At 36.6% G+C, this 26,677-nt stretch overlaps 1 protein-coding gene across 5 annotated transcripts in view; it reads left to right on the plus strand.

The window, feature by feature from the left end:
* The window catches only part of LOC105249330 (growth factor receptor-bound protein 14), a 235,572-nt gene that overhangs the window by 187,291 nt on the left and 21,604 nt on the right, over positions 1 to 26,677 (plus strand). For all 5 annotated transcript variants that reach the window (XM_011254704.2, XM_011254705.2, XM_011254707.3 and 2 more), the window contains 2 exons: positions 12,233 to 12,460; positions 17,454 to 17,561. In XM_011254704.2, coding sequence (XP_011253006.2) covers positions 12,233 to 12,460; positions 17,454 to 17,561 — 336 coding nt within the window. The remainder of the gene's footprint in view (positions 1 to 12,232; positions 12,461 to 17,453; positions 17,562 to 26,677) is intronic.

The raw sequence follows: 26,677 nt of genomic DNA on the forward strand, positions 1-26,677 counted from the left end.
GCGAAATTAAATCCCCCCTTCCCCTATCCAGGGGAGTTTTATGTTTCGTGTGTTTCGAGTCGACATAGAAATCACGACGGCCTTTGTCCCAGATCTCAGGTTTTCCAAGGAATTAATTAAGAAAGGGCTAAAGATCACGAAAAGAAATGGAAATATTTAATTGAGGAAAGCTATTGCATGTTCGACAAGATCCAAGAAATTTAAATGTTTTTCAATATCGAAAATTATCTCTATTTTTATAATAATTTTATTTATAAAATAATAATTATAAAATAATTTTATTATAAAATATTTTTATTATAAAAGAAGTCTAATTCTTTTGTCGCTGGTAGTTTTTAAGAGATGAAATAATGTTGATAGAAAAAATTAGTATGCAGGATTAATTTCGCCTTGAATGTTGCATAAAGCAGTCATCAACAATCCAGAAGGTTACCATGCGATTCAGGGGCAACTGCTTTATGTAAAGCGTGAATTAACTCGTTATCCGCGAATTGGTCAGGCCTATTAAGCGCAATGGCAAGCAAAACGATCGATTACTCGCTATTTTCAGCGGTGCCTGTGTACTTTATTGGGCATCTGTTCTTTTTTTTTCGCAATTTATACCGATCCGCAACGCATTGTGTGCATTATCATTCGATTTTGCCATTTAATCGAGTCCGCTTTCGTTCGATTCTTGTCAGCCAACGCATTACGGAACGCAACCCGCTTACACGGCATGTTTTGTGTCGTACAAATAACGTCGCGTCTCGATTCTCTACGTCGAGGTACCTTATTACGCTCACGTCACAAGTTCGTTATCGTCGGTTATGCACTGCACATGTATACGCGCCCTTCTTGCCAAGCACGAGCCGTGACAAAAACAGAGTGTGCGAAAAAATGCGTTACAGATGCCTTAAATTTCTATAGAATTTGTAGGGTTAATTTTTCGCCGGCAATATTTAAAATTAGAATTTGAATACAAGAATTTTTATAATATTCGATCAATTTGGCCTAAATGACGCTACATAAATAAATATAATTAATAGGAATAAAATGTTCGAATACCTCGACGATGACATAACAATATTCCATTATCACATAGTAAAAAATAAAATGTTAATTTTAACATTTTTCACATGTCCCAGAAAGTCCACTCTAAATTTTAAGTTAAAATAACTCATTCGTCGTATGTTACTTATTGATAAACTAAAAATGTTAAATAATTGACACGATACTTTACATTTATTTTGATTATCGTGATTTTAAGTGTAATGTAAAAGTAACATACAAACTAATTACATGAAAAAATTACATGAGAAAATAGTTACAACAACTCGTAAGAAATATTGAGCACATTAACATATAATAGTAATTAATTCAACTTAAATTATTTGTAATAGAAACATTTAATTTTAGTTAATGTTGATTATTTTTGTATGTTAAAGTTCAAGATTATTTAAAGATTCACTTCAACTTTTAGACTGCTATTTTGAGACTTTGAGCCATGTTGATTGTTTAAAATGATTATGTTCAAAATACTCAATATAATATTCCATTTCTAAGAGACGTATACAAAGTGTTAAATTATAAACTTGACATAAATGTAACGCATGAAAACGTTATAAAAATAATAACATATAAATTGTATGTTAATTTTACATTAAAGTACTAATCAAAATGTGGTAACACAAGAAAATTTTAACATATAGACGCACAATTTTTTACCATGCATGATCATTAATTCACATGCATCTCGTGTCGCGTTTCTCTATATTGCCATGACGGATCTATAAATTCGTAACACATACATTTCTCCCTCTCTCTCTCTGTCTTTATAGTATCGCATAAAAGTATCGTGTTTCTCAGGCGATTCGCGATAACGGTATCCCGACAACGAGAACGTCATCGTCACGGTTAGTAGCCGCAGATATCGGTACCGACCTATCCCGCGAGAATAGCCCAAAGACCGTATATGTACGACCGTATGACGACGATGACAATGTCGCGAGCCATTTCTCTCTCTCTTCCTCTTTCCCGCTCTTTGTTTTTCTCGCGATCGCCGGGTCAGCTGACTGTCATAAACTTCTCTATTCCACTCCTCGTTCGCTCTCTATCGCGCGCCTCTCGTATCTTATCCACCGCCTTCTCCTTTTCCTTGCCATCTTCCTTTCTCGCCGACTTTGTGACTCGTTCCTTCCCCCCTTTTGCCGCAGGGCGTGATATACGAAGTCGCGTGTGACAGAAACGAGGTCGTAGCTCCTTAAGTTACGGGAGGAACAACCCGGTTTGCCTTACGTAGGTACGTGCACCACGTACTATACGAGACACCCGCTCTTCCGCGAAGGTAGGAGGACATCATCCACCTCTATCGCGCCAGCATCGTTGCAAGAGCGCGCGATCGCGTAGCTTCTGCCCATCTCTCGCGGTCGCTGAATCGTTCAACCATTTTTTATGGTCGGCAGTGGAAACCTCGCGAGAGCGAGGCTCGCTCGCACTCGCGTCACGATAGGTCGGCTGAATTATACTCGGTCGGGCGATAAATTTTCCGGGAATTTATCGCCGCGTACACACCAGTATTCTTCCCGCATGGTTCCTCTCCTTTCTGTGTACGAGTTCTCTCGCATCTTCCGGGCAATTCGCTTTTAACGCACGGGCTTTTTCCTTCGTCTCGGAGTTTCCCAAACGGAGGGTCGATATCCCAGAAAAGTCTTGGGCTATACCTTATATAGTCGTGCGAGATTTATAGGTTCTCTTCTGTGAAAAGAAATGAGAAAAAAGCACTTTAAAATTTATTCTTTTAATAGCGTTAATTAATATATTTCCAATTTAATATATTAATATGTGCTAATGTATGTTGAAAAATTATTGATTAACATTTAATATGACTTATAAATTATTTAATATGACTTATAAAAAAATATGATTAATCTTCATACATTTTTTTTTCATGCATATATAAGTTATTTTATCACTTTATTACATATCTTTTAATTTTAGAGACATTTAAACTTTTATATCATATACAAAAGTATTATAAAATTATACGTTTATTTTATGTTACACCGCACAATTTATAATAAATTTATTTATATAAATTGAATATGCATGCTCGCAAGTATATTATACTTTCATGGTTATTCGCCTTATACGTGTTCAATTATTTAATTATATATATTTTTTTCAAATGAATATTACTTATACATTTGATTACACACTACCCTTTTCTATTAATACTAGAGTTCTACTAATAGTAGAGCGTGCTTGATATCAAAGAGCTTATTTCTCCCATAAATATAATAAATAAATAGAATAAAATATTTGATGTATATAAAACATACCATATATTCGCTTATGGAGATTGTAGAAACAGTCGGAGAGGTCTAATTCCGTGATTGGATAAAGCGATAGAGATGATCGTAATTCTTTTTAATGTTCCGAAGGGATGCAGGAATATAGCATTAAAGGTTTGTCTTTTTTTTCATTTTTCAGTGATCGTCAGACTTGTTTCGCCGGGTCTTTAGTTGGACATGGTAGCAACGTTCCTTCGGGTGCTTTATTATTCGTTCCTTTTTCTCTGAATCTTTTCGTTTCGCTTTGTCTCTTTCTCTCTTTCCTTTCCTTTTTTTTCCAAGCTCCGATTAATCACTGTGGTTTCCATCATCGATTCTACGAAGCGAGTAATCACCAATGACTGCCACTCTCTTTCGTAATATAATCTGCATCGTTATCGAGCGCCTTCAATCAATCGGATCGATTGCTTTCAAATTGGTAACAAAGTTACATTTATCTCTCGAATTCGTTAACTGGGTATTTTGTTCGAACCTCTTTTTTAAGCTAGCAGGTTCAAATGAGCAAAATCGAACCTATTAGATTATTTAGTGCCTATTTTGTACTAATTTGTATCATTAATAATAATTTTTGTACAGTTTGAACTTTTGTTTGAACATTTTTCGAACAAGTTATTTAAAAAAAAAACATAGGGACCAACTTCACATATAACAAAGTTGATTTTGCAAAAATCTTTTCGTAACAGGTTTAATCTATAGATTTTTGTTTGCACATTTATATACAGACAAATTGAATTTTCGTTGCCAGAAGTTTTGTTCAAAGTCCTTTTCATTTCTATATGCATTTTGAAAATGAGGAAACTTTAATAAATTCTTCAGATCGTAACAATATTTCAATCTACTTAATTATTTTATCTTGCTTTATATTTTAATCTATATTCTTGAAATTTTATTTATCTCTTCTTGAAATTATATTTTTTATATATATAAGATATATATATAATAAATAAATTTGTTGAGAATTGTTGCAAAATGACAGCAAGGAAGGAAGTTATAAATTGGAGTATCTCCAAACGAGATAAATGCAAGTTAGAATACGGTCTTCATTTGCTGATGTGATTAAGGACTAGGACGTTTATTAACGTACTTCAGGAAACTCTGTCGCGATTCACCTCGCCGTTGCTGAAAGTCGCTTGAAGCCGCGCCAAAGTGTATTAACTCGCATAAATCCAAACTTAGCTCTTGGATGATCAATGCATTTCTCGTGAGACAAACAACGATCCATCGTTATGCCGATGCACTGTCGTTGCAGTGCGCGCAACGCAACTCGGGATTTCCTGTCGAATTGCACGACTCGACAGAATCGCATATTATGTAAAATCAGTAATATTCTTCAAGTCCGTTTTCTCGAGACAGATAATGTATGAATAATATATATATTATCAAAATATTTTTTATTTATAAATAAAAAGGTTTTGTCCATTTTATACAGATAATGTATGAATAATATATATATTAAAATATTTTTTATTTATATATATATATATATATATATATATATAATATATATATTATCAAAATATTTTTTATTTATAAATAAAAAGGTTTTGTCCATTTTATACAGATAATGTATGAATAATATATATATTATTAAAATGTTTTTTATTTATAAATAAAAAATCTTTTGTTCATTTTATAAAAACATTTTAGAAAAACGCAGCGTAATTCGAGTTTAAAATGCAAACTATAGAAATTGATATTTATATTTGCTGGCGATAATTAGTAAGAAGGATAATTAGATTCCAAAAATTAAATCGAGATTAAAGTTGTAGCGATTTCTCAAATAATGTCGACTGTTACCGTTTTAGTCTTACTTTGAGAATCACTGTCGTTTGCTGTCTAATCTGACCGACTTGCTCGCGAGCCGCGTACACCGAGTTTCACTCCTGTCGTTCGGGGATTCTCAAGCGCGAGAAGGCGAGGAATCGTTTTAGCTACCGGTTTTCACAATCGAGACTCATGACTCGTGTCCGTCCCACTCGTTCCCTTAATCCAAACTTTCTCTCTTTCCCTCCATCTCGACAGAATACACTAATCAATTCGCAAATGCAATTCATCGCGTGTTATCAGATTTAACTTTTCCGTTCTTTTCTTTGCCTCCTTATCTTTTTTTTCTCTTTCATTTTATTTTTGAAGAATCGTGACATTCTCGTTATCGTCGGATGATGTAGTAAAAATGGACGGAGATAAGAAGCGGATGAAATGTATTATTTTGTTTTATCTCTTTTTTTTTAATTCTCTTTAACACCAATTTATACTCAATGTGATAAACGAATAGCACGAATAAAATGACTCGAAGTGAAGATATTGTCCGTGTAATAAAGCTGTTTCGCGTTTAATGAACTCTGATAAGTCATTTATCTTTCTGCTTTCTTTTTGCTTTCTTTTTAGAACTCTTCAGAACATTTTTTAAACATTCAAAGGTAAATTTTTTTGAAAACTTTAAAAGTTTTAATAGACTAATGTCAAAAATACAACATTAATTATTGACTTATTAAGTGATAATTAATTTCATTTAACATCAAATCAATTATTGTTATTAATTTGATTATCGACAAAGCTCTCTCGAAGAATATTAACAATTCAGTAACATCTCCATGTTATATGACTGTGTCTTCTTCTCTCTTTTTTGTGTTTTTTTACGCGGCTTCTTAATTTGCTACGAAATTATAAACGTCAGTATGATTAAAAGAGATACGATAGGATTTGTAAATTACATCGCGTATCATCTCCTCTCGCACGAGAAGTAAAAGAGGAAAGAAAAAAAAGAATCATTCGGTGACGACCTCGATTTCGCGCACGTCGTCGTTTTTAATCGCTATAACGCTCTTGGGTATAGCGTGGGGCAATTGTGTTGCCAGAGTCTACGTGATTTAAAATCTTTACTATTTTTTCTTAGCCCGAAAATATTCAGGAATTAAATGCAATAAAAATTCAATTATTACAGCAAAATATTATTTCAGGTAAAAAAATGTTAGTTAAACAAAGAAAAGGAAAGCATTTCTCGTTTACTCTCCTCATCAATGTGGAATTATGCATTCAAAGAAATGTAATAAACTATGTTATAATCTATCATTATTTTTGGCAAGTTTTTAAATTAATCTGATCGAAAATTTATTCTATATTTTTAAAATGTTTTACATATTTTCAATTCAACTTTAAATAAAATAATTCTATAAGAAAAAAAATTTTCATCGTATTATACATCAAGTGTATACTTTATCATTATATATCTTTGATAAGTTTTTAAACTGATAAAAGAAAAAAACCAATATATAAATAACGATGAATATATATTTAAAAAAATTTGTCCTATATATTTTTAAAACTATTTTATATATTTTCTTTTCAATTGAATTTCGAACAAAATAATTCTGTAAGAAAAAAGCTGTACATTTGAAAAAATAATAACTAGATGTCTCGAGACTTTAAAAAGTAACAAAATTAATTTTAAAATCTTTCGTCCATGCTCCCTCCCAACTCATAAATCAAGAGTGACCGCAGTGCGAAATTTGTACGCGACGCCATAACGTGTGCGCGTACAACAAATATTTAATTATCTGCACTAGCGAAGCGGCAGAATTTTAATTCGGCCAAGGCAAGGGAGTTCTCGTGTGAAAAAAAAGGAGCCGAAAAAAAGAGAATCGCTCTCCGCGCCGCGTCCATTTCGAGCATTAAAATTCAAGAGCGCGGGCATCGTTGTAGATGCGCGAGTGTGGACGGTGCAAATTCTATTAGAACGAATCCAATAAAGAGGCGCGACCACCTGCATTCACACGTCAACGCAAGGTTTCCTTCTCTACGGATTATCGAAAGATCGAAGAGGTGAAGTCTGGTTGCGTCAGATTTTTTGGCAAGCGTTATCTAATCGCCGACAATTTTATTTCACGCATGGAGGAGTAAAAATAAAATCATTCTTGTAAAAGAATAAAATTTAAAATTGTAAAATTATTATTAAAAGTTTCTTAATTTATGAAAGATTTTAAAAAACACCAGAAATTTTTTTTTCTTATTAATCTTGAGAGAATATTATATGATATTCGATATAATTAGCGTTCGAGCGCGTTCGTGATCTTAACGATCGATAGGATAGCTCAAGACAAAGATAGACAAGGATTCTACGCGGAAGTCATTTCGTACAGGTCGAGAGAAGTCTATAACGTCTTCCCTGTTCTTTTTTCTTTCTTTCTTTCATGGGTCACTCCTCCTTTTTCTCGATAGCAGTAGTCGGCCGTTGTCTCTCCGGCTCGCCTTTCACGGATGCTTACCGTTATACGCTCTCGCATTATTATCGTAATCATAGCGCAGTCCGACGCCCCAAGGAGCATGGCCTATATTTTCTCTCAATGTATAATCAATGATGCTTATTATTTCCCTTTTCTTCCCTCCTTCCTACCGTAATTATCTCTCTTTCTGCCTTTCAATTTTTTGTAATCCTTCGCAGTGAACTCCGCTCATATTATTTAAAATTTATACAAATCATTTAATATTTATTTAAAATGATGGAATGAAATAATTTATTTGATAAAGATATATATATATATATATATATTATTTAATGATAACACAGAGAGAGATTTTAGCAATATGATCTTTTATCTTTATTCCAGATTTTGAGTCCCGCGGTTAATAAAATATAAAAATCATTATTTATTATTTATTATTAATATAAAAATTAATAGGACATTAAAATATGAATTTTGGAATTTATGCTTTCTCGATCTTATAGATTTATAAAAAACTGTAATTTATATTATAAATTTAAAATGGACATAAAATAAACAAACCGAAGAAAACTCGGGAGAGAGCCTGCCTTTCCGTGCGACGTTCAATGCGTTTGTTGCACGCAAGTCTCTTGCATCCCTCTACCTTCTGCTTCTTTTTAGTCTTTCCGCATTTGTCTCTCCTCATTGGCTTGCAGCACGGCGTATCTCTCCGCCGCCTTCGAAGGAAGAAAAACCTGACCTATCGTACGCTAGCCTCCTCTCTCTCTTCTGCGATCTCTAACACCGGTCTAACGCCGCCCTGGAGTCAATCCTTTCACTGCCACGCGAGCGGCAACTTAACGATGTCATTTCGGGCCAACGACCGCCTGTGCGGTTCGGGCTTTGATCAAACGTGACGCGTTTGAGCGAATATAATAGAGAATGCGCTTACAATTGTGAAAATTTTTAAAATGTCCATCGAAAGCACACACTTTGCCTAGAACAAAATTCGAAGTCGATGATCGATCGCAAAATATTCCCAAACGAAGAAGAAAAATCAACGATAATGGGGGAAGAGGCAAAAATGCAGGATTAAATTTATTAGCGCGAATCATCAGCTGTCTTCTTATTTATATATAAAATATGTAATATATATGTATGTATAGTTTTCTTTCTATCCTCTTTAATCGTGTGCGGGAGTATGCTTCTGGAATTATAAACCGGTTTTGTTTCCGAAGCCGTATCTGTAGACGGAAATGCTAATAATTCAGCTGGCAATCTCTTCCGCGAAAAAAATGCGCTACGAGCACAGAAACAGGATTCGCAAAGTTATCGCGAATCTCGTGCTTGAATATTTTCTCCGTCCTTATCATTATACATACCGCCTGTTGTGCATCTTTTTTTTCTCGTTGTGATGAGGTAGCATCTTCATCAAGGAGAGGAACCTGACCTAGATCATTTCAGACTCTCTCTTTTTTCTCCCTGCTCCCGTTTCAAATTCTTCGTATAATTCGTCGCATATTTATTTTTCTCTTGTTTCTTTTTGTACATAGTTTTTCATCAATTTCAACAAGCAATATTGAATTTCGTAAAAAAATATTTTGACAAATTTTACAAAAGATCGAATAATACTTGTTGTATTTAGTAAAGGAAAATTTTTGATGAATGTAATCAAAAGAAACTGTGATAGAGAGGGATTGAAAAAATATGTACATTTTAATAATTTTATAATAATGCTAACAAATAAAAAACTGCTAAAATGATGAAAAATTTTCAAATTTTCTTTTCACATTCGAGTAGTGAAACATTAGAACAAGTTTCGAGAAATTAATGCAGCATTCAAATCGACTTGAAACGGAGATCGTAATGTCAATTTCACAATCGAATACATCTAGTTGTAACTCTGAATGATGCAACTCAAAGTTACGATAGCTCCATAATAAATACCCATTCGCGAAAGAATAATTCATGTTATAAACAGCGTAATGACAGTTATACCGTTATAAATAATTTTAAGATTAAGAAAAACAAATGATTACATTAACCATACAAATGATTAGGTAAGAAATAATTTTAATTTTACTTACAATGTTTTTTTTCCGTTACAAAACACTTTTTATCACAATAGCGTGACCGAAACGGGACTTAAAACGGGCTCTAGGCGTCTTTTCACTTTAGAGACCCCCCAATCCTCTTTCGTCTGACACGAATTCGCTTGTATTTTGACGTGTACTTTTATCTGCTGCACATGTAGAGACAATCTTTGCATGATACCGCTCGTGATCAATCACGGGCGGCGACGGGCACATCTGACATGCATACGACGACAGTTACACGTGTCAGAATTACCTCTTGTCCTCTTTGCCAAAAGCTGCGGCGCGAAGAGATGAGCTGCGTGGGCATAAATCTCGCACGAGCAATTTACTCGGAAGAATATAACGAGACGCTCGGGAGACACCGCCGGGTTTCCCGTATTCTTTCTCTTCCCTTTTTCTTCTTCCATCTTGTTTTATTTTTATATCCTAATATTCATTACATGCGTAATTGAAATAACGCGCGATGTAAATGTTGTTTCCTCAAAATATCATTTAATCACGTTCTTCCTCCTTCCCTTTTATCTTTCTTTCCATTCGCTTTCGTTGGTAATTCTATGGTTAGCCGGATAATAGTTACGTAACCGTAAAGTCCCGCGCTCTCTTCCGCGCGGTGCAAACCAGCTAATCGTCAAATATTTGCTGAGCCGTATTGCAACGTTTCTCGTCGCTATCTCACACTGCGCCTCTTACACACGCTCATCCCGCCTCTTGTCTTATCCGTCTGTTTGTGTACGCGTGACGATTGCTTGCGTAGCAGCATCGGCATCGTCATCGCACGATTAAGTACGACGACGACCACGGCCAACAGAATTTTCTCGAGGAGTCCCTGACCATCCTTCTTCTCGCCGGTACAAGCTTTGAGAGAAACGTGCGAAATATTGTCGGATAGAAATTTTTTTTTAATTACTAGAAATAAAAAAATAAATAATATGCGTATGTAATTATGTAATTATTATCATGATTTATTTTAATTATGATGTATCTTAAAATTAAAATGTGAGTACGCGATTCCACGTCGGAATAGTTGCTCTAACTCTGGAATGAAGATGGATCGCCGATATCATTTTGTTTTATTCAATAGCGATATTATTTCCCATAAAAGTTCGAAATGTACATTTGCGATATGCAAATTGACAGCAACGCATAATTTTATTAATTAAGCGAGACAATTTATCGATCCTGACCTAATAATTTCAACGGTATTTAATTGATATTTCTCTTAGTTCCTTGTCAAAAATAAACTAACCGTTTTACCTTTATTCCATATGCATGGAATATTCAGGTAAAAACATTCAGTACTTTTGCATATATCTACACGTAATGTGCCGTTATTAATAGAAAATATATAACGCGATAGAAAACGACGTTTATGCTTCGGTTTTTGAAAATCGACAAGTCGTCGGTTCACGGTTGGCCGCTTATCGTACAGGTGCCGATAAGCGGATAAAGGTCAGAGAGTAAAATGACGTGGACGGTACCTCTCGCGATCGGAGACTGTCGAGTTAAATATAAAAGCATTGTGACACCGACTGTGCGTGAAATTGTTTAGACGCCGACGTGTACACGCATCTCTCGTTATGTACTGTTTTTCTATCGGCGTTGCTAATTTTATTTAATGACCGAAGTTCCGTGCAACATAACAGCTCAAAGTAACGCACGATATATATATAGGAGAGACACGGTATTGTATCGAAAAGAATTATTAATAAATTACTGTTAAAAAAAGAAATGACAGATATTTATAAAAGATGGCTATTATTTTTGATCTTGATAATTTCTTTTCACACATCGAATATTAGATTATCCCAGAGATTTAAACGAGAATATTAACCTGCAAATATTCTCTTCATAAAATACCGCGAGAGAGCGAAACACTTTTCGCGCGATGCGTCTCGTTGAAAAATATGAAACTCACTCAATACGCCTATGAATATTTACCGCCGGAAATCACTCGACAAACGCGACCTTCCCAGTCTTCTCCGTTGCAGGCAAATAATGGCGACTCTACGATAAGAGCTGTAAAATCGTGGCGTTTCCTGCGAAACGCACGGTGCTGTAAAAATCATCCCGACGTACAATAAATTGCTTTCGCGATTCCCGGCGACGTGGCGTAAGAAAGTTTCCTGCTGAATTTGGCGAGAGGGAGACTCGACAGGCAAGACGAGTCCGCTGGAAAATATCTCGCGACTGTTTTTCGCGCACGGCAACTCGTATATACGCTTATACTTTGCTCAAAATGTTCCCGTGAGAATATCAACGTGGTCGTCGGTCGATCCTTAACCGTGAGCATATGTGAACTCGCCGACCATATCGGCCAATTATCACACCGACGCGATGGTCGTTATAATCATCGAGAACATAACCGGCGATTGTTGCCATTGGCCATTCGGTACTCGATGACCGCGTTGATACGTCGAGTAACTGTTACTCTCCTGGATCAGCAAAGGAGAATAATTTCGGGAATATTAAATTAATCGCCGGCATCTCGAGCCAGCCTTCTCGGAGGGGGACGTAATAATCTTTCGTAAAGATTAGAGCTGTTTACAATCGATTGTCTCTAGGAAGTTTTGGAGATAAATCATAATCGATCGTTTTTTTGTTGCAGGACAGCGAACATCTGATCGCGCTCGCGCGCCTGTCAGACTATAACGTCTACAGAATACCGAACGCCAAGCGAGTTTTCGGCGCACCCTTCGAGTGGGGCGTCTGCCTGAGGCCGAACAGTAACGCCGAGACCGAGGACACGGAGGCTGGAGAGCCCGGGATCAAGGTCATTGCTTTCGAAAACGAAAAATCACGCGCTTGCTGGCTCACAGCCATGAGACTCGCTAAGGTAAGCGACACTATTTCTCATTCCCGTCTCGTTGAATCGGCGTTTTTTACTCGAAAATAATACGATTCGAGTGCATCGCAACTTTGGAGCATTCGGACGTTTAAATCTAATTTTCTTACATCAAGTACATCTTTTTCAATCTGTTTGAATCACAAGCATTTCCACTTTTATACTCGTGTAAAAGTTTGAGAATTAAAAGTCAATCACTTGAAAGGGACGACCCAGGATGATCACCCACACACAAATACATATGGCTTTGATCGATAATTATTTTAATTTGAAAGCAAGCTAATATTAATTGTAAAAATGAATATTTAACTTCGCGGCGAGGATAATCGCGCTTACAAATATCATTACGATCCTCGCTTCTCAGCTGACTCTGCGCCCGATCGACTCGACTCTTCCACTACAATGTGATCATCCCTCCGCGGACGAGGTATTATTAGCTCCACGATGGAGAGCCAGGTATAATGAGCCTTATTTTCTTTCCTTTCCTTCTCCTTTCTCCATCCGCCGACTCGAACGTCGAAACTTCTTCGTGAAGCTTAAAGAAGTTGCGTGACGTTCGTGTTTAGCCGAGAGAGAGATTGAGAAGAAGAGAAGAGAAACATTTTACTCTGTCGACGTGCGTACATACTATATGCCACACAGGCTCGGCACGTTTTGCGTGGCGAAATTTTTTTCCTTGGTCTCTTTTTAGAGTAGCCATGCCACTGACACCGTACACTTTCTTTCTTCGTTATTTTTTTTCACGAGGATCGAGCTCGTGAGACACGGGGGCTCTCGTTTCCCATCGTCGTCGATAATATCGGTTTATTCTCGAGCGCAGACAGCCTTTGTTCTCTCTCTTTCTCTCTCTTCTTCTCTATTCTCTTCTCTTTCAGTCGAGCCAAGTGCTCGCCAGTGGAAGAGAGAGTGACTCGGGTTAGTAACGGTTTTCGGTGGTAACGCACGATCGGAAGTTCCACCAATGAGAGAGAGAGAGACAGAGACTCGAGACTCTAGACTCTAGACGGCTGCCTATTCTACGTTACGTTACTCTTTAGAGTCTATTCTTCTTCAAGTGCCTGCTTAGACCATCTCTGGTCTAAACCCGACTGGTCCTCAGGAGATGCGACGCGATATAATCGTTATATCGTTCATTATTGCGTATCGTTAAGGATAAAAAAGATTTACGTATAATTATAATTATAATCTCATGATAATTATTTAGATTGTATATTTATATTGAGAATTTAACTTTTAAATTTAATGGCTTTTTTTAACGCACGCAATCTGAATAATTTTTACTCTTTACTCTTTAGAGTCTATTCTTCTTCAAGTGCCTGCTTAGACCATCTCTGGTCTAAACCCGACTGGTCTTCAGGAGATGCGACGCGATATTATCATCGCTATATCGTTCATTATTGCGTATCGTTAAGGATAAAAAAGATTTACATATAATTATAATCTCATGATAATTATTTATATTGTATATTTATATTGAGAATTTAACTTTTAAATTTAATGGCTTTTTTTTAACACACGCAATCTGAATAATTTTATTAAATTTACAAATGCTGTATCTCCCTGACAAGGATTTCTTTCATCATAATTATAACTTGCTTCCATTCCGAATAACACTTGTCGGGTTGGGATAGTAATCTAATCTGCCGCGGGACGTAATTTGCGAGCCCCTTGCACCGAAGGATCATAAGCCAGTTTCCCTTGATGCATCCTCGAGGGTCTCCCAAGCCATACGTCTATACCGTAGCCGCTGGCGGATAGGCAGACTTGCCTAGTGTTTATCTGCCTCGTTGGCTGTCTGAATCTTCTAGTCGACCTATCCTGCTTCGGATTTACTATGCGTGCGCTATTTTTTCTCTCTCTCTGACAGTCCGCCGTTGTCTGTCTTTTATCCAAAGGAAAAAGGACGAGATGACGTTGTTTTGGTTGGTAACTGTGGCGCTCTAGGTAGTACTTACGCGTGTCTCAGCGCGAGAGGCCTTTGTAACTCTTTCATCCGAGAAAAAGCTAGGAGTGTGATGAGATGCGGCGAACAAGAAACATTGTGGAAGACAGAAAGGAGAGAGAACAAGAGGGGAGAGAGCAAATGAACGGGTGTAGGCCCTCGGAGAAACCTACAGGACTCGCTTTGATCGAGAAGACATTGACACTCGTGCCTATCCCCTTTGTACTCCCTTTGTTTCTCTACCGTCGACTATCGTTCCCCTTCGTTCCTTTTTCTTCGTCGCATTTCAATCTTCCCGGACTTCGATTCACTTTACTGAAAATCTAATGAGGTCTAAATATAGCGTACGTAAAATCGTTTTTGTCGATTCGCGAGGATCGTACTTCTCGACGAAAGATGTATTTTTCGTACAAAGAAAAATATTAATAAAATTTAGATATTATTTGTAATTTGTAAAAATTCATCACACATGATAAATATCAAAATAGAAATGAAAATTAATGTCTATTAATATATGAAAGTAACGGAATGATCTCGTATGATCAGTTTGATTAATTCAGGATCAGATTTCTTGCGAGATGAGGATATTGATCGCGAAAACAGCAGATACCGTTTGTTGTCAAGCATTAATAAAATATTGTTACTTGACATCATAACTCTATCTTTTTGTCCGTCATGCATAAAGCGATAATGAGAAAGCGAATAGAATAGATCGCAAAGCGATAAACGCCTCGGATAAAATTAAACCATAAATATCGGATCGCTTTCTATTCGATCGTAATTCTATCCTTCTGAAGTTTCTTCCTAGGAGAAACAGGGATCTGAGAATTATAATTATCTCTCGCAGACGTACAACACACATATATACAAGAAAGAATATATTGCACTAACTTGCACTGCCTTTAAATTACAGGGGAAATATGTCAACTTTTTGGCTATAATCATTTTTGGCTCCACGTCACAGAGATGTAATCATACGATATCCAAGGATTCGACGCGGCATTATCCTTCGTTTACTTAGAGACTCGGCACTTCGTTATCGTTCTTCGTTTTCCTATCGCTGATTAGTGTTAGCATACATTCGTGCTTTACCGCTTTCCATGTTGGCAGATTTCCCCGTCTACGTTTGTGAATAATTGAATTATGTAATTATCTCTCCAAATGCGCGCTCTTGCCGGCTCCAGGGTCGTCTTCAATTAGTCGCCGCCGCCCTTCGTCTTCGCATTCATCTCGATCGCGCTCCTTAAAATGTGCTCGTCAAAATGTGGAAACGACGAATTCGGACTTTGTTTAATTTATCTTGCTTTTCGAGCGAGACGTACACGACGAAATTGATTGTGTACAAATATATGAATATATAAATATCATATTTTTAAATTAAGATTATTTACTGATATGTATACGTCAAATTTTTATTTTAATAAAAATTTTAATATCTCGAGAGAGAAATGAGTGAGTATTTCTTTGTAAATTCTTGTCTTGTATTAAAAGACTTTTAAAATTGTAAATCGACAGAATCATTATAAAATGCAAAATAAATTGAGAATTTGAAAAGTATGCATTACATAAACATAATAAAACGCAGATATCTCGAAATGGCGAGTCTATTTTTGCTGTTGCCAAGCGAGCCTTCGGCGATTGCAAAGCTCACCGGCATAATTTTCGTACCGCGATGCAAGCTGTACAGCCCGCATTGGTATATTAGCAACCTATACGTATGTATGGGTGCCATGCACGTCACGGGTGAGACTTGCGTGCACGAGTAGGTGTGCGCGTGTGCGTGTGCGTGAGCAGTCATTCGAGTGTAGATGCGCCCGGCTGTCTTGTGGGTCGATACGATGGCTATACCACTGCTGCTGGGTCCATGGTTATGCACACGTTTACGTAGCATCGTCTGCTCCTCTCGTCTTGTTTCGTCTCGTCTCGTCTCGTCTCATCTTGTCTCTCATATTCACATCTTTTTCGTCGTATGTGAGTCACAATCTGCACGAATATCGTTGAAATACATGTTATCTTTTCAAAAATGCTTTATTTTTTTTGGTAAAGTTCTCGAAGTAGATTTTTCGTTGAAAATTTGATTAGTGATATTTTCTTGATATCAAAAGTTGGACCTAAGAAATGATATTTTTTTCTGTATTTTTTATTATACAGAGGCTGTTTTTCTGTTTTATTACATTTAGAATAAATATAATTTTTGTGAATGGATGGGACTCTTTTTCTCAATTGAACAAAGAAGTAAACTCCGCTCACATAACAGCTTTACTGCAAGAAGTGATTATACCTCGATATATATGTCGCAGTATTATAAATTTAGAAGAATTTGCATTATCCTTGACTCAATTACGAAACTTTATCGCTATTTCTCAAGTAGATACTTCTCAATGAAAAAGATTGTTCGTATCGATTGAATATTTTTTCTGCACTAGCAAGTTGCTTACGAGGAATGAGATTACATTTCGCTCGAGCTGAAAATATCTAATCTTTGTTGCTCAAAAAGTGTGAAGAGCATCAAGTGCATACATATATATACAATCATCAAGATATTATTCTTATTTCAATATTACTGAATCATAATTACATTTCGTTCACAGAAATAAACTGTACGTAACGAAAATTAGTATATAATAATATATAATAATTTCTAATGAAAATTGTGTGTGTGATATATTGATAAGGGATTAAAATAATGAAAAAGATATTGAAAACCGAAGGGATACTTTCGAATTTTCTGCCCGCGCAGAAACATTGAATTTATCTAGGCAAGGCGATGTATCGATCGGAGGTCAGCCTCGGCACAACCGGGCAAGTCGACAGACCGGCCGGCCGGCGACAAAGTAACGCGTGTAGAATTATGTAAATCGCGAATGCAATATCTTTTTTTTTCTTGCTGTTGGTTTTATCGGCCTCGAGTGCTCCGCGATGTGCCCGAGGCGTAGAATCAGTTATGCGCGCGCGTGCATGCGTTTGTTCGTCGCGTGCGTGCATCTCGTCAATTGTAGCGCGCGCTGTTAACGGTGTCTGCTCTGCTTTGCGTTGTTCCAGTACGGCAAACAGCTCCGAGAGAATTACCGAGCCTTCAAGAACAAGCAGTGCGAGCAGAACGGCAGTGGCAGCCCCAAAGAACAATACAGCAGCTACAATGTGTCCAATGTAAGTGCTATATATATATATGATTTCGAGCGCTAAGAAATATAAAGATTTAAAAGCGAATTGAGAAGAGCTGGAAAAAAATCGAGATCAGAAAATTCAAAAGAATTTATTCAGTTAAATAGAGAGACTACTTACTTCCTACAAAAACATGACGGATCTAGAATTCTGAGTGATTTTTTTATAACTGGAAATACCAGGGATTTTTCATGGAATTTAGGAAAAAATTATCTCTTTAATAATTTTATTTTCATATTGTAATCAGTCGGCAAACCAACTGAATTATGCATGTGTATTTAAAATGTATAAATATTTATCTTTGTGTTCATATATATTTTGACACATTATAGAATGTGCAGTTCATATTTATACAATTCTGAGTCATCAAAAATGAAAAATGTTACGATGAAAAATCTTTATTTTAAAAAATAAACGCTATTCAGTTTTTTAAGTGAATTTTCAAACCTAATACTTGAAACTTAAATGGCTCTTTATGCCATTTTTCCTTTATAATCCTTTATAATTCCTAAATAAGTGAAAAATGCACACAATAAAAAACTTATTTTAAAAAATTGCATCTTTAAAAATCTCTGAAATAATTCTCTGGAATTTTGAAAACCTGGAAGATCGAGGAATATTTTTATAAAATTCAAGTAGGCACCTTGTTAAATTTTTTGTGAATTAAGTCTTTATATCGTTCTTAGCACTTTAAATAAATCTAAATTCAGTATAGGATTTCAACACTGATTTAACATTACAAATTTGACGTAATAGTTGCGGACTAAATTCGAAAAGAGAGAGAACAGAACACATAAGAAAAAGTTTACATATAATTCGTTACAATGTAAGCATATGAGTAAAATAATGAAGCCGAGTGTCTCGTGGCGAGAATTATTTCTGCGCGCGATGTATTTTTGATGGGCCACTCTCTACCCTTGGATATGCTCGAAAGGTAAATTTCGCTTTAGACGTGGTAAATGGAATGGAAGAGGCGATTACGTTGAAATTACCTCGAGTGACAGTAATTTGCCGGGTCACGCCACGTTCGATCATTGCCTTCAGTCATCCCTTTTCCTGCACGAGCCATCGTCTCTCGTCGAACTTTCATAGCGTCTACGGGATCTTGATTAACTCGTGCAATCCCGAGCTTTTCAACGCTTTTTCTCGATTAACACCTCCTTGCCTTTCATTGCTTCCTCTCTTATTCAACTTTTAATTGTTTTCATTATTACTTCAATGCATTCGTTATATTATTTATTAATTATACATATATATGCAAATTTGCTCGTGAAGAGATAATTTTGACAAAGAATTTTATATATATTTAATTATATATGTGTATAATTTTTTATCGAAAAATTATTTCCTTTTACAAGCGAAATAAATAGATTCGTTTATGAATTTATATTAATATTCCAGTAAATAACGCAGACAAATTACATTATTGTTCTCCATGGTCGTGCGCATTTATCGATTCTCTAATTGAGGTATGAAATATAAGGAAATTCATTGCTAATGAATAAACGACCAGTAACGTGAAAACACCGGCCGATGTAACGTTTGAATGACGATGCTGTTAGCATTACATAATTTTAGCAAATAGCTCATTAGTTATTGATCTTTAATGCGAAATTCTGCGCGAAATATGCGAGAATTGTTGAGCCACTCCCACTCGAGATTCTATTCGCTTGTGTGCGTTCGTTACTTCGAGTGTACAAGTGCATAATTCTCTGTTGCTAGCTCTCTCATGTGTTTTATTTATACAATGGTTAAACTATGGCAACGCAAATTATATTGCCGCGATTAATACATATCATATATCGTCCATTTTATTGCTACCGCGATAATAAATTCGCCGATTCATAATCGATTCTCTCGTACGCAATTGCTCGCTAAAGAGAAAAAACAAATTAATTTTTTAGGTTTTTAGCTAGTTGAATATTTATAATCGATTATTGCATTTTATTTGACTTGTTAATTGTTTTAGTGTAATTAATATTTATATAAAATCTGCCATGTGAGAGAAATAGTTATTAGAAACTCCAGAAAGCACAGGAGGCAAAACTATTTAGAGTTAATAGAATTTCATAATTGTATTTGTATTTATCTTAGCTACTGTAAATCGAAATGATTTTGAAGAATTTTCAGATTCATTATTGCCATTAAAATTTGCGAGACAGCTTAAACAATCAAATAAATTATATCAATGTTTCGCGTATCTGTTAAAATCATGGGTATTAATGAAACGTAATGTACTGATAATAATAAACTAAATATGAGAAACTCGATTAAAATAAAAAGAGACTTTATGCATGGAATGAGGGGAGGATTTCTCTTTATATATAATTGCTTTTATGAATAATTTTTGTCTCTCTTCGACGTTCGATAAAAATTAATAACTTAGCAGTGGATCCATTATCGGACACATTATCGTTAATTATCGAATATCTGTTATTTTGATATATTTTAATATATAAAATAAGTATCTCAAACAAGAGAATACTTTGCACGGAAAATAATTCGCTAATGGGAAGATTGTGACGCGTTGTCCAGTCGCACGGAATTTAAAAGAAAATGTTAAAGGAACACTGACTATCTTTCTTACGAGAGACGCGATCCGAGAAGCAAATTTTCTCGGAAAAGTACCGTCATAACTTACGCAAAGAATGCCAAGAAGGATCTATCCCCATCGAATCTCACTGACCTCATTGTCGTGCCATCCCCGACTTCGTTGAGATAGGCTTTTCTCTCTCTCTTTCTTTCTCTTTCCATCTCTTTACGATATTCTTCGCGTCTTCCTACGCGCTAAGACGTCGGCGCGTCTCACCCGGTAGGAAATTTCATCCTCGTATCGCACAGCTGATTCCAAGGTCGTGCCAGCCAGCCAGAGAGGGACGACAACCCTTCGTCGGTGTGTACTCTCGAAGCTAGACACGTACCAATCTACCACTCCCCCGTTTACTCTTTCATCGACTGACTTATTTCCTTTTTTATCTCTTTTTTTTCTCGTCGGAGAGATGAAGGTGTAGCTTGTTCTCATTATAATTTCCATAGCCGGCTTTCTCGGAGAAATATAACGCCTTATCGTTAAACCGCGGGAATTGCATCATCCAGAATTGCATGAATAATAAAAGTGATTCGAGATAAACTCTAACAATTATTAAAATATACTTTCTCTTAAACTCCACGACAAGGAAAAAAATGAAATGTTATATTAAAAGCAAAGTGAAATTTTCCGTAAATGAAATTTTTTAAAAAGTTTAGAGAGATCTGTAAAAAGTTACAATTTTACAGTGTCTAGCATTAAATATTTATTTTTGACATTTTTATTTTTCTTGTAACAAACTGAGATACAAACTATTTTTGAGTACATAATGCGCTTATATCATTTTGTATGAATATTGATAATTTTTTATAGGCAAATTTTTTCTTATTTCTATATCCAATTTATCAAAGTATTTTAATCTTGTAATAAATATATAGAACGTACTTTTTGTCCACATTTCTTGTTTTTTGTAAAGCACGTGACAGTTATAATAATAAAATATTCGCAATCTCCAAGGAAGGAAGGAAATATCGATTAGGCGAAGCGGGCGTGAGACATATATTGTCGAGCCATTTCGAAGAACTGGTTTTGAAGGAGCGATCTTAACAAGCTTCCGGCAATAAATTACAGTTCGTGCTGGTTATGAATTATCTACTCGAAGTAGCACGGAGGAGCACGACAATTAAAGCCTAGAATGGAAAATAACCGGTATTACGCGCTTAATGCGCGAAAGTGCAAGAAAAAAGATAATTGGTTTGTAAAATAACGTAATTGAAAGGGGCATGATTTGACATGGTTAACGACAGTCTCTAGTAATAACAAGAAATATTAATTATATTGTTTATAAAGATATTTAGATGATATTGAGATAATTATAAAGAAAATTTGATTTCTCTAACAGTGACACTTTTAGTTATTAAATTATTTAACAATATTTGAGAATCTTTTCACAACTATAAAGGTCTTTGATATTTTGCTGGAGATACTGAAAATAGGGAGTGGAGATTGTGGGAAGACCCAAGAATAATCATTATAGGAAAAACAGACGATGAAGAGTGCACGTGGTGAAAAGCGAAGATGAAACTTCGAAGTCTCATGCATTGTACATTTTCGCGAAGGAGTAACATGAAAGAAAGCGTGAACGTGTCTCGCACTTCGTTTCGATTGAAAGCTTCGATCATGGATATCGTTCGTTCGTGTCCCGCTTTTATCTTTATTCGAAGGGAAACAAAAGTACGCCTCTTGCATCGTGTCGAGTCGACAGGGCAAACTTCGCATTTTCCGTCTTCCGCACTGTTTCTATTTTTCACGTTGTACGTAATTGCACATTCAAATGGATAAATTGAAACTCGAGAGTAAAGTTTCGTGCCAGTGTAGTTGCATGCGGATTCAATCTCCTGAATTTTAAGAGATCTATACCGGTGATGGAAAGATAAAATAGAAAAATACTTGAAACGCATGATATAAAAATATTGACAAAAATTTATATATTGAGAAAAAATATAGATATTATAGACGTAAAAATAATATAATTTGTAAAATAAATATTTTTCTATATAAATATTTCTCAATAAAATTTATTTTCAAAAACGCGTAATTAAAATTAATATTTTATATTGGTTTGCAATATTTTTTTTATCGCAAACTTTAATTTGGAAATTACGTTGATTGATACGACAGTATCGATTATTTGGTGTTATCGGCCAATCTATTCGCCATCATTATGTCATCTCGTCCAGCCAACTACTTAACGAGTGTCCATGGCGTTTAACCGATCGCTCGCGGTTGACGTGAAAGCGTAGTCGCGCTCTGCTTTTAGTCAGACATTATATTTCCCTTAATGGCGCGACAGCCGGCTTGGATACCGAAAATGTTGAGAGTATCCAACAATGACGTTCTTTTCCATTTTTTCACCGCGGCAAGGCTCGGCATTGTTACTCGGCCGTCGATTCCCTCGCCGTTCATTTAAATTCAAGTGGGTTTTACCTTCTTGGAATTTCAATGCGAGCGTTAATTATTGGGCTTTAATACGGGAATTGAACAAATTGTAACAAATAAAGCTTCCTCCGAAGCTATCGTTGATTGCTAAAATCGTCGTAAACAGTACGTCGTTAAAATTAAGCTGCGCGGATTCCGCGCTACCTCCATTATTAACGAATAATGATACGCGTGCGCGTACGTAAGAGAAATTTCTGCCTTAAAATTTCAGGGTCTCGGTATCTTATGATGTTGCGGAAATTGTTACAATTGACTCCAGCCGACCGTAACATTTTCAATCGTCCGACGTCTCTACCGAACTGTCAATCTTGTTCTCCATCATCAGTCATGTGATCGTCTTCTTTTTCTCCGCTTTTATCATTTCCATCCGTTGCCAGGCCGGGTATCAGACTTGAATAGGGAGGATTCCGTTCGTCGGGGGGGAGGGATGGCGGGGAGGGTGGGGGCCGGAAAGGCCGGGAGTGCAGTACCTCGGTTACAGTCAGGGGTTTAAAAGTCGGGCAAAAAGCCCCGGCCGGCTGTTGCTACGCGCGAACTATCGACCAACCCGGCTTCTACCTATATATCCGCGAGAGAGAGTTCTCTTGGGGTATGGAGGAAGAGCTATAGATGGTACACGAGCGCGCGCGCGCGAGTACTTCTCGTGTACCGGGAGGGCTGGGGAATAATGGTATGCGTACGTGTGCACACACGTGTGTACATATATATATATATATATATGCACGCCGGAGGGAAGGAGGGACTCGGAGAAAGAGGAAAAAAGGCACATCACCCAAATGCGCGAGGCTGACGCGAGGCTTTCTTGCGCTCGCTTCCTTGGCGCTCTCATATTTTAGCCGCCATCGCGCCAACGTCGTATCGTTTCGTAGCGCGATTGCTTTATTCCGGGCTCTTATTCTTCCACTTTCATTATATTCTTTATTTTGGGAAGCTCTCTCGAAATATCCAACGCACGCCATCTTAGCTTCGTCGCTCCGCTCTTTCCCACAGAAGACAGAGAGGAGCGATGCTAGAGAGAGTTTGCATACGGCGAATCGCGGAGCCGAGAAGGGACATTTGCGCGCTGCAAAATTGGATCGTAAAGGTAGACATAAACTTCTGGGTAGATATTCCCCGACGTCGTTCTCTCTTGCCTGCCTATCGCGCTGCGCCGCTTCTCGCCCCGAAATATGCGCCCGCCGAAAATAGTCACGACACACCGGTTATGAAACTTTCACGTACTCTCCTCCCTCTTCGCCTCGCCGCCTCTCGAGTCCTTTTATTACACGCGACTACGGCGTACGATGTTCCGTTAAAAGCATCGCTGTGTGCTCCGTTAAAAATTTATTTCCAATCGCATGCTGATTTTCCGAAGCGTACGCCGGAAGATCCAACTTTCACGTGCATCAGCAAGTCTGATATTAAGAGAAATCAATGTAATTTTCAGATCTTTCCGTTTTCACAGCAAATCGCACTCTTAAAAGTAGAATAAAAACTGAAGAACGGAGGGAAAAGTAAAATACCGTTAACTACATTTTACAAGATCGATTCGATTTATTTAAGGAGTCATCGCAAATCTGAATCATCGGTATCCATTTTGAACAGATATCTCCAACAGAAAGACTAATCGCGAGAACTTAGAAACTCGGGAGATCGCGTATCTATTAGTTGGAACCAGAAGACGAAGACTAATGAACGATCGAGCTGGCCCATTTCCTCCAAACTCGTCAGGAAATAAGACGACAGGATAAGGCAGGCAAGGACAACAACGGGTGCGAGAGAATTTCCGGCGCGACGTTTTCCTTATCAGCCCCTCCCGCGTCCTCCGGCTCTTCAAGCTGTCGCATGGAAATTTTTAATTTAACTTTACGACTCCACCGAGACACTCTGTCCCCTCTTCTCTTCCCTTTATCCTCCCGCACTTCTTCATCTCAGTCTTGCATCATCGGATGCATCGCCGTAAGTGAAAAGGACGGGAACATTTGAAGAGTCGCATCACCGGAATGAAATGATTACATAGTCGGCGAACAGTGACGTAATATGTAAGATTTTATTAAAAGCTATTATCTTTATTAATTAAATTAAGAAAAATAGTAAGATTTTTGTTGCGAGTTTCAAAATATTATAATACAATTTCTTTTACTATTAAATAATATTAAAACAAATTAATAAGAAGAAAGAGAAGGCTTTTGATTTCAAAAATCATTTATAATTTTCGCCAATAATAATAAAACTATAAAATCTGAAAAATTAATAAAAAGTGTATATTAAAATTATATATTAATTTGCTAATTTTGTCGTGAAGTTAAAAATAGAAATGTAAAAGAAAACTCTTTAAGGAAGAAAATTTCCTAAATAAACTTGCGATAGGATCGGTAGCAGCGATTTTCCCGAGGATGAAGTTTTCTCGCATATAGATCTTTGACTTGCAAGGGAGAGAGCGCAGTTAAATCGCCGGTGGGTATAAAGCCGGACGTTTCCGCGTTGCTTCCGTCGCACCATCTCTGCCATTGTTATCGCCGGCCGTTGCCTGCGCTGATAACCGTCGTTCTCAGACGAAACGGATATACGCGGCGACCAAGTTACCCCATAATCGAGTGCACTTCCGGTTAAACAATTCCACTCGCGATGACAGTAATGAAACTGCATCTCGTCTACCGCGATTAACTACGACCTTTGTCTAGGTAACGACTTTGACAGCAATTCATCATTTATATTCTGAGAGAGTTTTTACGATTGTGTATATTATAATATTTTTCGAAGCTCGTGTTTATGATTAATTCAAATTTAAATAAATATAAGAATATATAATTTAATATCAAACATAATAATTTAATATAAAATAATATTATTATATTTATTTTATATTATTAATATAATTATTTAATATTATTATATTTATTTTATATTATTAATTATATTAATTATATTTTATAATATTAAATATAATTATTAAATAAATATAATAATATAGCTTCTTATTTACTCTAAAAATTGTTAAATCTGAAATCTCGTCGTTTTAAATTTTACATAAATGTTAGCATATGATTTAATAATAATCTCTCTGCGAGTGATATAATTGCGTTTCTATTTCCGGTCAACGAGTATAAATTTAGAGATGGATCAGAGTATACTTATGACGAATTCGAGCTCCTTTATTGATATCTTTCTCGTCAAAGTATCCAAAAGCGAAACACGAGTTCTCCTTTTTCTACTCCGATTTCTATTCTTTCGTACCTCAGTTGCCTCGCCGTCTTTATGACCCTTCTCAATGGTAATACGTGGTCGCTTAAAGCTCGCGCAAGTGCTACGGTCGGTGCTTTTCGAAAAGTGCGCGACCAGCACTAAAAAAGTTCGTCGGCAGCTTTATTCGTGGCTCAAGCGAGCGGCGAGAGAGAAAGAGACGGGGGTATAAATTAAAGCGCTGGTCGCCCGCGGCCGAAGAGAGGAACACGACCGAGGGAAAATATTCCTCTTCCGTTCGCTCGTCTAACATTTATGTCGCGACAAACTCTGAAAATACCGCTGATCGAGCTGGCTTCTTTCGCGTTAAAATTTGTTTAACTCTTGAAGAAAGACGGGAGAAACGTTATAATGTCTTCAAAACAATATCTTGCTTTGAGATCAAACAACATTTAACTGGCTAAGAACTTTAAAGATTCCGGAAAATACCTATGCGAGAGATTTTTCTTTTATTTTTTTTTATCTTCCTAAAGTTAAGAGCTACATTTCCCGATTCTTTCATTCTCCGTAAAAGTCACTCTCCAATTTTTTCCTTCCAGAAATAATAATTGCTTTCGCCGAATATTTCTCGAAAATTGTCAATAATACGAAAATACGTTTCGGAAAAGAGTATCTCGAGTATCGTGTTGTTACGAAACGCTCCCTTGCGCGATTTTCTCGGCGGGGAGCTTCATTCCATCGTTTTTCGATACTTTGCGAACGATTACTCTCGCGAACGATACAAGTTTACGCGAAACACGACTATCGGTACCGCCGTCGATTCCGCTTTCCCATTTTCCGGGAGGCGGTGGCTCGCAATTTCCCGACTAAATGGGACGTGCTTCGTCTTACCGCGGGACAATTAACGAACGCT

The sequence above is a fragment of the Camponotus floridanus genome, unplaced genomic scaffold (assembly GCF_003227725.1).
Source record: "Camponotus floridanus strain SB8 unplaced genomic scaffold, Cflo_v7.5 scaffold45, whole genome shotgun sequence".
In the NCBI taxonomy this organism is placed as follows: domain Eukaryota; kingdom Metazoa; phylum Arthropoda; class Insecta; order Hymenoptera; family Formicidae; genus Camponotus; species Camponotus floridanus.